Source organism: Cyprinodon tularosa, unplaced genomic scaffold (assembly GCF_016077235.1).
Source record: "Cyprinodon tularosa strain WSP-4 unplaced genomic scaffold, ASM1607723v1 ctg1243, whole genome shotgun sequence".
Taxonomy (NCBI): Eukaryota; Metazoa; Chordata; class Actinopteri; order Cyprinodontiformes; family Cyprinodontidae; genus Cyprinodon; species Cyprinodon tularosa.
In genome coordinates, this window is record NW_024038052.1 from 62,716 (window position 1) to 74,846 (window position 12,131).

General features: G+C 37.8%; 1 protein-coding gene across 3 annotated transcripts; it reads right to left on the minus strand.

The window, feature by feature from the left end:
* Positions 1-4,879: 4,879 nt before the first annotated feature.
* Positions 4,880-11,883, minus strand: LOC119777541 (gastrula zinc finger protein XlCGF8.2DB-like). Of its 3 annotated transcripts, none has more exons than XM_038276441.1 (3): positions 11,828-11,883; positions 7,536-8,504; positions 4,881-6,947 (listed from the first exon to the last, which is right to left on the minus strand). In XM_038276441.1, the coding sequence occupies exons 2-3, from the start codon at positions 8,344-8,346 to the stop codon at positions 6,919-6,921; spliced, it is 840 nt and encodes a 279-aa protein (XP_038132369.1). In that variant the 5' UTR covers positions 8,347-8,504; positions 11,828-11,883; the 3' UTR covers positions 4,881-6,918. The 3 variants fall into 3 exon arrangements, with proteins under 3 accessions (XP_038132368.1, XP_038132369.1, XP_038132370.1); XM_038276442.1 differs by lacking the exon at positions 4,881-6,947 and having other exon boundaries at positions 7,393-7,579; positions 8,031-8,504; XM_038276440.1 differs by having other exon boundaries at positions 4,880-8,504.
* Between the last annotated feature and the right edge of the window lie 248 nt (positions 11,884-12,131).

Genomic DNA, 12,131 nt, shown 5'->3' on the forward strand with positions numbered 1-12,131 from the left:
CACTTCTGGACCCTTTGGACCAGTGAGGTGGTGTTTCCAGTCCATGTCGGCTCTGCACCGTTCTTTGCAATATATAATCCTTTAGCAAGTGTTGCACTGAGTCCACTGCTCATTCCTTTAATGTTAAGCCTCTCTTTATATTGCTGCCTCTCAGTCTGATGGTTGCTTTCAACATTGCTGCTAATTCTTCTTTGTTGATATTCAGTTGCAGCTTCTGATAGAAATGAGCTTCCAACCTTAAAGCACTTGGTGATAAATATGGTGAAGTGCTTTAGAAATAAAGGAGTTCTTGTTTCTTTCTGTCACAGAGCTCTTTTATTATTTTTAGTCTTTATTTCAATAGATTTCTGAAACCTTCCTTTCATTCTCCTTTAACCTCATCATGGTTGTATGCATGCGTATTACTAAGAAACTTTTCTTTTTCCCTGAAATGTTTCCCATCTTTTCCCTCCATCCCTTCAGCTTCACTCATATGCTGAGGAGGCAGGAGTTCTTGGTGTCAGGAGGCAGACCAACCTGGTCGCCTCTCTGCCTGATATCTCATTGATCGATGAGGATGATGAGGATGATGAAGGCTACTTTGGCAGAAGGTAGAAGCATCGAACAGAAGGTCTAAGAGCTGATGTGCTTCTGTGAAACATGATTTATTCAGTGCAGTAGAAAATATTCACACCCTTTATATTTTTCTCACATTTCTTGTCTCATTTTCTGAAAGTTCAGTGTTTGATTGGGACTACAGGTCATAAACCGTCCCATAGTAGTGCTTCATAAAAGAGAAATATCTTGTTTGTTTTTTTACTAAATGAGGTTGAAAAAGTGCAGCGAGCATTAATGTTCAGACCTCTGTACACTGATACCCCTAAATGAAACTGAAGACAATCTATTGCCTTTACAAATCACCGTTTCAGGAAATAGTCCACCTGTTGCAATTTGAGCTTAGAATAAAAGAGGAGGTTCTGGAGGAGCTGCAGAGATTCTCAGCTCAGGTGGAAGAATCTGTGACGAACATGATAGTCACTTCCCCTTCACTGCTTTGCTCTGTTGTAATAAAGTCAAATAAATTTATATCCAAGCTTCATATTTGAAACGTGACAAAATGAGAGAAAGTTGAGGTGAAATAAAACTGATGATTTATTAACGTTCTCCTGGAATGTTTCCACTAGATGGCAGCAGATCCCCACCTGAGCTACATCTTTTTATGCTTTGCTTCATGTTTTACTCCAGCTGCTGCTAGTGGGGCTCCTCCACCTCCCCCATCTGGGCCAGCACTGCAGGGAACATTTTCCTCCATAGAGCAGATAAAAGAGAGGAGAGGAAGAAGAAAGATGAGCAGATGGTGGAGGTTTCAAGGCCTGCAGAAATCCCCAGAATGCTGGACGTCCTAAAGGACAAAGACAAGGTGAAGCTGCAGTCAGTGAAAAGGTTTGTCTCTCACACTCACATACATACAGCTCTTCAGCCTAAGTTCGCTTCATCGGATTTGAAAAACCAGCGGACAGGAAGGAAGCGACAAAGAAGACTGGAAGGTTGTCGTCCCAGAAGCCAAAGCTCCAACTGAAACCCCTCTGGTGAGACGCAGGTCTGCAGCCTTCTGCTTCTCAGCTGGAAGGTGAATATTTAGAACATTTGTTGAAGAGCAGATTGTTGATCTGCTTTGTTTTGTTTTCTTCAGTTTGAGCAGCAGATGCTGAAACCAACCTGGAAGAAAAGGTTCCTTTGACCAGGAGAAGCTGAGCTGCTGATCCAGGATCTCTGTGGACTCTTAGAAGCGACTCCTTTATGCTGATCCTCTCTGACCTAACCTGCTGGACCAAATATTCATCATCTCAGAGAATCCATGATGTGGATTTATTTGCACTTTTTGTAACTTTTATCCTCTTTATATTCTACAAACAGGATTTTAATTTGAACATAAACACTAATAATTAGTGTTAACTTGTTGCACATTGAATGGGTGATCAGATCTGTTCTGGAGGAGCAGAATGAACTCATTGAACATAGAGGGACTATCAGACGAAAAGATTTGCTAAAGTATTTTACACTGACTTGGAGAAGTTATTTATCTTGTCAGTTTAGCTTGATGCTGTCATTTTGTTTTTAGCATTTAGTGCTGCTCTATATGAATGTTATACCAGTTCATTTTTATTTTTGCCTTTTTAAAACCCAAAGGCGTTCCACTGATTTCTCGCAGCATTGTTTATTTTATTAAAGTTCTTCTCTGTTATAAAGGAAAGCCTCCTTAGATTATATTTTATATTTGATGCTGTAGTTCCAGGAGCAGAGTTTAGTCAGTACCTACCTCTGGGTTTTAGAGTTGAAGGCACAAAGATGATGATTCTAGTCCAGCTTTAAGAAAACCATCAGTTGTCATGGTGACTGTGGTTTAAACTGACATTTTAAGGCATTTTGTTGAGTTTTTGCTCCATTTCTCAGGATGGTTTCACTCTATAGCTGATTATTTAAATCCTTTTTTCTAGGGAAGAAAAGGTGGTCATTAAAATGTCATTTTTATCTGCAGACTTCTCTAACTAATTGCATTTCATTTTAATAAAAGTGTCTCCTGACTCCCTGTGCTTCTTTTTTGTGCTGAATCATGTCTTTTAGTAAATGTTTGACCAAAGGAAAAATTATATTGAACAGTTTCTAATTCAAATTATCGTTTTCTGATGTGTGTAATTTTACATGTTCTATTTCCACATTTTGTAACGCTAAAGCCACATACTTCCTCGTATTTAAATGAGATTATTTGCAAAGGATCCAATTGCTCTGTAGGTATGGAAGCAAATTGTTACCATATTTAAAATGAAAAAGCATTTCCAGAAATGCTTTTTCATTTTAAGAATGTGGCTGCATTGTTTCGCTCATAAATGAAATTAGTAATCAATAATCCTGTTTGCATTTTCTTCTTTAAGACATTTTATGCCATAATCAAGGAGAAAACACTGCGGACATTGCTTTTTCGTTTTCATGGTCTGCCAGCAAAGTACTGTCCATAACTCGGAAACAAAAAGCATTCTGAGCAGCGGGGGCAGCAGAGTGACGTCAGCAGCTCTTCCTCAGGTCCTTGCTGACCGGGTTACCGGTCTTGTTCAGTAGGGGACGCTGTGCAGAAAAAGCATTTCTGGAAATGCTTTTTCATTTTCAACTTTTACATTTCAAATAGAATTTTGGTATGTATATGCTGGGGTACATTTGGAAAATAAACCTCAAATGTATTTTTCTTTTTAGTTTTAATTAAGTAAAATGATGAGCGGTGTTGAGGAAGATGATGAAAATGCAAACAGGATTATTAATTACTAATTTCATTTATGAGTCAAACAATGCAGCCTCATTCTTAAAATGAAAAAGCATTTCTGATCACAGTTTTTCATTTTAAATATGGTAACAATTTGCTTCCATATGTAGGTTTGTAAAATGGTAGGAAATGCCAAATGGCTTTTAAAATTCTTCTCAAACCAATATCAGAAGTGCCTGAAGTTTATATTTGCCTCCTTTATTGTAGGACCAGGAAAACATCTAAACATTTAACCCTTTTCTCTTTAATTAGGCGTATTTAGAGTTGTTTTTAAGAATAAGGATCTACTCATTTGGCATGTGAGCGGGAAAATTAGAAGGTGAAAAAAGGGCTTCTTTTCTAAGGTTTAGATGAATTGCATTATAAATTCAGTTTGTTTTTACATATTTAGGCTAAAAGCGTTCAGTAACACAATCTGACCCTGCAGCATAGCTCACCATCCATAGCATCTCTCTGCAGTCATGAGGCAACGATTGTATAAATGAATGTCCACATCTTTTAAAGACTGAAATGAGGGTAAAGATTTCAATCAAAATGTTCCCAATTATAATTGAACACAATTCCCAATAATATAAGGTTTTAATGTCAAATTGCTTTAATAGAGCCCAATTTCTGGATGACCGATTGCTAACCTGTTGACAGATTATTCCACCTGAGCTGTAGATCTCTGCAGCTCCTCCAGAGTAAAGCTATGAAACACTGAATTCTTCAAGGGTTTGCAGCAGAAATTTCCTCCATCCCGACGTTAGCATAAGCTGGCTCAGGAGCTGGGATTTATCTGTTCAAGCTGCAGCTCCGTACGTCTCCGTATCGTTGGGCAAGACAACTGCACTTACCTGATGTTACCACCAACATCCATCAATGTCTGCTCTGTTCCTGGGTTTTCCTGTCGGGTTATTTCTAGAATGTTCTCTAACAAACCTCAAGGCTTCACACAACAGGTGGAGCGTATCGACACATTAGGTTAACTCTGAAAGCAACAGGTTGCACTGGGATTCATTTAGATGCATCGGAGTAAAGAAAACAAACATGGCAATTTGCTTTCTGAAAACTGTCCCTTTTATCCATAATAAAGAGTTTATGTGAAGATGCATCACAGGAAATCCAAACTAGATCTTAGAAGGGTACATAAATACCTGCACACTCATGGGAAATTCAACAACAGGTTTTATTACTCAAATGGTAACTGCAACAGGCATGCATCAAAAAGGTGAATACAGCAAAGCCTTTACAAAAACTCTGCTCGACTCGGAAGTCTTTCCCAAAAAATATCTGTTGCAAAAATTGTAGACAGTTGTGTCAACAGCCTTAAAGTATGGTTTGGATATTTTAATGTAGATCTACTTAACTCAATTAACCATAAACGTCCTGAAGAGTTCATTAATACCATCTACAGTTTGAGCCTTTTCCCCAAAATCACTAGACCCAGCTGGATCACACTTAACGGTGCCACTTTAATAGAAAATATATTTACTAATATCTTAGATAACAATAAGTTAAGTGAATCAATAGTTCAGCAAATTAGTGATCATCTTCAAGTCTTCATTGTCAGCGACAATTTCTCTATAAAATAATGATGAAAGTAATCCAGTTTAAAACAGTAAAGACAGAGGAATCACTGAAGTCTTTCAAAGATGATTATGTTGAAACATAACTTGGAGTCTGTTTTGCAAGATGTCGATATAGCATATAATTAATAAAAACTTCCATTAATAATATTCTCTCATAAAAACAAATAGAAGTTTAATGGATCACCAAGGGTTTGCAAAAAGCCTGAAAAATAAAAAGAACAAACTATAAAGAGATCTCACAAGTCTTTGGATGTAGAGAATGAATATAAGAATAAATTAACTGCTATTCTACTAAGAGCTAAACAGGATTATTGCAGTAAATTATTGGGTAGAAATAAGAATAATATCAAAGGGATTTGGAATTTATTCAATAATTTTATCAAGAAAATCTGGAAAAAGGAAATTTCCAGTTTTTGTAAACAATACGATTATAATTATAATTTCAATAAATATTTTGTTAGTGTTGGACCCAAACTGGCAGAAAATAATCCTGGATCCTATAACAACTGGATCTTTGAATGAAACATTAATCAACAGAAATCCTTGTTCACTGTTTCTCACTGCTGTGAGAGGAAGGGAATGGTCAATAAATGTAATAAGAGGTCGACTGACTGCGATGGCACCGATATGACCGTACTTAATAAGGTCATTTCAGTCGCGTAAATTTACAGAAAATATGAAAAGTCTCAAGTTATTCCACTTTATAAATGTGAGGACAGAAAGCATTTCACAAATTATAGGCCTGTTTCTCTACTTCCAGTTTTCCAAAATTCTGGAGAAATTATTTGTGGATTAGATACATAGATTAATAAATATAAGTTGATTTGTGAAAGTCAGTATGGATTTAGATGGATTTTAGTTTATGTTGTTAGGAAACTGCGAAAGTAAAACAAATATACATATCCTGAGAGATAATGTGACAGTAGAAACAGTTAAGGAAATTAAGTTATTGGGAGTAATGATAGACACTAAGATTTGCTGGAAATCACATAAAAAACAGCCAAACAAAATATCCAGAAGTATAATATTTGTATTTAGATAAAGAACCTTTATCTCCAAATTGTCTTGTGCCTAAAAACCCATCAGGAGGTTCAGTGAATCTCCCTAATAAAGTTCAAAAACATGAAGTAACATGATCCATAAACTGCTGCCGTCCCTCTGTAGTCTAGTTCAAAACAGCTCCTGCAAACATCAGTTGGCTTAAAAATGGGAACTACAGAACTAATTCTTTTAGAATAGGTATATATATTAGGGTGAGCATATTTAGATTTCCATAAAGAGGACACTTTGCCCAGCCTCCAGACGGATTCAGACAGGCTTCTCAAAGGTTCATCAACAGCTTTATTATACCTAAATGATACAAAAATAACCTTTGTAGTTAAATCTGTAACAACCAATTACACAATTAGAGCTCTCTATTAAAATACATAAATAAAATCATTTTCTAAATATGTCCTCTTCTATATTAGAAAATACAGCTTCAACAAATATTCTAACAAAGTACTCAGTCAACTTTGCAGAATAACTCTCACCTCTCAGAGCTTTGTCAGGTTTTTCAGTGTCACTGTGAGCTTTGAGATCTCCAGCACCTTTATTAGACACTTATTACATAGAATCAGTGGTATAAACGAGGTTAAAGTTCATTTCAATCATAGCAGGTAAAATATAACATCCAAAGAATCAAGATCAAAACTATTAGAAGTATTTCAAAGGAAAATTATACTTTCAAAGAATCATTAAAAAACATTAATCAGCTAATAGTAAGCTGAGAATGACACACTTATATACGTCCCAAATCTTCATCTGAGACTTCAGGTTTAGAATATAACATCTAATCTGTTCTAGTTTCTATGTAATGTGTTTCCAAATAATGTCTTTCTTAAAAACTTTACTCCAAAAAGACCATTAACCCTTGATTTTCTCATGCAACCAGGTGAAGCAGTTTCTAGATTGACATTTTATCACCAAAAATGGAAAACGCCTCAACTGCTCCTTCCTGTGGCGTCTAACTGCTGTTACGACTTCGCTGAATGATTCGCTGTCACAAATCATTCAGGAGAACGGCTTCTCACCTTGGTGAATTCTCGTGTGAGATGTTAAATGACTCTCATCAGTAAACTTCTTGTTACAAATGGTACAGGAAAAAGGTTTCTCTACTGAGTGAATTCTCATGTGTCTATCAAGATTAGACTTCTGAGTGAAGCTTTTTCCACAGAAAAGACATACAAAGGGTTTCTCACCTATGTGAATTCTCATGTGTGTATCAACACTAGATTTCTCAGTGAAGCTTTTTCCACAGGCCAAACATACAAAAGGCCTCTCAGCTGAGTGAACTCTCATGTGTTTAGTCAAATTACTCTTGTCAGTAAAAGTCTTGTTACACATGGTACAGGAAAAAGGTTTCTCACCTGTGTGAATTCTCATGTGTTTATCAAGATTAGACTTCTGAGTGAAGCTTTTTCCACAGAGAAGACATACAAAGGGTTTCTCACCTATGTGAATTCTCATGTGTGTATCAACACTAGATTTCTCAGTGAAGCTTTTTCCACAGGACAAACATACAAAAGGCTTCTCACCTTTGTGAATTCTCACGTGATAAGTCAAATTACTCTTTTCTTTAAAATTCTTGTTACATATGGTACAGGAAAAAGATTTCTCACCTGTGTGACTTCTCATGTGTCTGTCAAGATTAGACTTCTGAGTGAAGCTTTTTCTGCAGCACAAACATACAAAAGGCCTCTCAGCTGAGTGAACTCTCATGTGAGAAGTCAAACTACTCTTGGCAGTAAAAGTCTTGTTACAAATGGTACAGGAAAAAGGTTTCTCACCTGTGTGAATTCTCATGTGAGAAGTCAAATGATCCTTTCGAGTAAAATTATTGTTACAAATGTCACAGGAATAAGGTTTCTCACATGTGTGAATTGTCATGTGTCGAATCAAATTATGTTCTCGACTAAATTTTTTGTTACAAAGGGTACAGGAAAACGGTTTCTCTCCTGTGTGAATTCCCATGTGTCGAGTCAAATGATGTTCTTTAGTAAATATTTTGTTACAAATGTTACAGGAAAACACATTCTCACCTGTATGAATTCCCATGTGTCGAGTCAAATTAGTCTTCCCATTAAAAGTTTTGTTACAAAAGGTACAGGAATAAGGTTTCTCACCTGAGTGAATTCTCATGTGTCCAGTCAAATGATGTTTTAGAGTAAAACTTTTGCCACAAATCGAGCAGGAAAAAGGCTTCTCTCCTGTATGAATTCTCATGTGTGTTTCAAGATGATGTTTATAAGTGAAGCTCTTTCCACAGGACCGACATTCATAAATCTTCTGACCTGTGTGAGATTTCACGTGAACCATAACATTTTTCTTTTTTAGAAAGTGTTCTTTCCGTGTCAAACATGGGGACAGTTTCTTTCCTTTATCTTTAGCCTGTTGCTGCAGAACAAGCTGCTCTTCCTGCTCACCTATGGGGAGCTCCATGGTTTCCTCTTTTGTCCAGGGATGTTCTGGTTCTTTCTGTTCTTCTTTTATCTGCAGAGCTTCTGGTTCCTCTTGGTCCAAACTGGAATTCCTCTCCTGTTCATAGAGCTGCTGGTCAGAGAAATCCTCCTCTTTCCCAACATAATCCTGAAGGCGGTCTGAAAGACAAACAGCAGAAAGACTTTCTATTACAGGTTGAAGAAAGGACACCTCACTTTAATCATCCTCATGCTGATATAAACAGAGTGGACCTAAATCTTGCAGAATGCACTGCAGCTGTGATGTTAAAATCACAGGTGATAAAAGACCAGTCACTGCTCTACTGTCAGCCACTTTTATCATCAAAGCTGTAGAGTCTATCCGGACAGACAATCTAGTTGTAAATTCAGTTTTAAAATTATTTTATGTTGATTTTTGTTTTCCTCCTTCAGAATCAAAAATTGTTTTTTAGAGCGAAATAAAATGTTTCTGAACAACCTGTATAGCTGAAGTAGCTTCACAGATGTTCATCTACCTTCATGGAAACAACAGTTTTCTGTGTTGAGTCTGAAGATCTTAAGATCCAACAGCTATTCATTAGTCAGATGAACTTCCAGAGATGTAAGACTTGTTAACTGCTTGTATGTGGAGGCTTCAGGTCCTCAAACAGGTCTGGTGTTTACCAGTGGATTTCAAAAAAATATCCACTGGACTTGGTTTCCAAGATTTGAAGACGTTTCGCCACCTCTCCAAAAGCTTTGAATTGAGAAAGCTTCCTGGAGAGGTGGTGAAACCTCTTCAAATCTTGGAAACCAAGTCCAGTGGATATTTTTTTGAATTTTTACGGAATGACTATGACCTGGATGACTGAGAACCTTCATCAGCACAGCACATCTGGAGGTTTCAAAGCAGCATAGCCCCGCCCACAGGACACTGAGGCTAATTGCTGCTAACCTCAGATTGATGCAGTGGCCATTTCTGTCATTTTCTGCTGCCTTCTAGCTTTTTATTAGCCTGGGTCCCATTCCGAACTTAGTCACGCCCACAATGTTTGAGGTCGGGAAGTTCGTTCTGGCATTGCTCAACAGTAGCACGAGTATGCTAGCACAATATCTGGCGGGCCAATCAAATTGTCAGGGCGGGCTTTATAGGATGATGGACAGATGATCAACAGTAACGTAATAAACCACGTGACCAAAGCGCGCTTGGGTGACAACAACAATGGCTGCCGCTGGAGAGCTGAGGTGAGTAGATTCTGCTATTAGGTCTGTTCTAGAAGATATCGACAGCAAATTAATTTTAAAAGAGGAACAGAGAAACGCGATCAAGGCTCATCTTCTTATTCTAGGCGTGCAACTGCACGCTTTGATTTTTGTTGACAACAACTATGCCTCGCTTATCATACGTCACGCACTCCGTTGCTCTTATTGGTTGTAGGTCTATCCGATTGAGTGCAGAGGCATTTTTTTTCCTGGTTCGTTCGAAACACGCCCCATAATCACAGCTCTATGGAGCAGCATCAGACTCATATTCTGACTAGAATTGAGTAGGACTACGTCAGGCTAGCTTTTTATAGCCTAAACCTTATGAAATATTCCTAACTAAAAGCTCGGCTTTTAGTGAGTCAAAATACTTTCAAATTACATGTAAATCTAAACCTTGAAAGTTTCTCTGGAAGCAAATCAAACGCGGCGGCTCCATTGGCAGACAGAGGGTTTGTTGACATCACAGGTAACTTTATGAACATGGTTACAGACCATGGCAGTGTCATAACAGCCACATGAAGCAATGAAGGATCATTAGAAATCCCAATCTAAAGTACTGTAAATAGTGATGCACGATATTGGGATTTTGGCCGATATCCGATATGCCGATATTTTAAACTCATGTAGCCGATAACCGATATCGATACTGATGTTAAAGCTGGACAAAAATAAGTAGTCATTGAAAATAGCAGTTTTGTTATCCATTTCTGACACTTTGAAAAATAATATACTCAAATATATTTTCATATGCTGATATCAAATAGATTTTTAAAAACGCGGTATCGAACGATTTTACTTTCAAAATCTCATGAAATTTCATCGTTCTGTTACAAACTCTCGTGATATTTTGCAAATTCTTGTGAGATTTTGTTAGTAAAATAGATCGATACCGTGTCAATATATCAACATATAAAAATATGGCAAAATTTCGTGAATTTTCGGGGGAATTCGTAGCATAACGATGACATATAGCAATATTTCATTAGTAAAAGAGATTGATATGGTGTTTTTAAATGGCAATATATCAGCATATGAAGATATTGGGATATTTTAATGTATCAATGTTTTTTCCCTCGTCTTTAGAAGTTTTTAAGTCTGTAAAAAAAGAAGTTTTTGAGGAAGAGGAAGAAGTAGTTTTTTTTTTTTTTTTTTTTTTTTTTAGACTTTAGAAACTTAGAAGCTGATCAAATATCGGGTTAAATATCGGTGGGGTGGCCGATGTCCGATATTCAGTTTTAAGGCCGATACCGATAGGGGGCCGATTATATCGTGCATCCCTAACTGTAATCCTAATTTATGGATTTAAATATCATCCCAGCTGTTGGAGTGTTTTACAGTCCATATTCTTCCAGATCCTCCTGGATCCCAACTTTCAGGACTCTGCAGACTCAGATGCTTTTAGATGCTGTCTGCTCACAATGAGGTTTTTGATCACAACACTTCAGTTTCCCACAATATTTCCCATTATTCACATCCATCAAACACGTGTTTGATAGATCTGAGGCCTGAAATGAGGACATTTATTCTGACCTGTTTGTTTACGTTTGTTTTATCTGATTTATGTCCAATTATTTATTTTCTTTACAGCCCTTCGATCAGCTGTGGTTCATTTTAATTGCTTAACAAATTTTAACTTTCTAAGGTCCACATAGTGTGAGCAGTGTTGCTGTAATCTGTTGCTGCTGTAACTCCACTATTTCCCCACAGTGGGCCAACAAAGGGAGTTTCTATTCTATGTAGTGTATATCTGCTGTTTATTTAGTAATGTCTTCCAAAGCTCTGATGCCTTCATGAAGTTCTCCCTCCAGCCCTGATGTCAACAGTCTGTTGATTTAAACTAAACTCCGCTGCAGTGCTGAGGCATCCTTCTACTGTTCTGCTTAAAGCAGCAGGTTAGGGCAGCAGGATGACCTCCCCAAGATGGCGCCCGTAATGTCTGCGCAGAGACAGTCAATGCGGGGTCTACTCTAATATTATCTCTATGGTAGAGACGGCTTTCTGTGATTGCAGTGAACTCGGAGCGAAGAAGAGGTTTAACCGGAGAAAATGACTAACTTGACCGCAGTCATTAAAACCCAATGCTGGAAGTGAGCGAGCTGACCGCAGTAAGATGGCCGCCGACCAGAAGTTATCTTTAGCTTAGCGTGTTGATCTCCTCTAAGCAGTTTTCCAATCAGATGAGGCTAAAATCCACAGTGTGCATCATCAGGGAATCGTTTCTATCAGGTGTTTCCTACCTATCCGGTGTGAGATGATCTGGGGGATCCTGGTGAAATCCAGCAGTAGATGTTGATCGTCCATCTTTTCCTCCGAATTGACCAAACTCCCTTTAAACTCCGTGAATGTTTCTTCAGCAGGAGTTAACTGCTCGGTGATAAACTCTCCTTGAAGCTGGACTGAAGACATTCTCACTTCAAACACTCCCAGATTATCAGCCTCTCTACAATGACTCCACACACAAGCTAAGCTAATGCTGCTAATGCTACCCGATCCCGACCAGCAGCATAAGCAGCTACATCTACTTCCGGGTCATCCTCGATA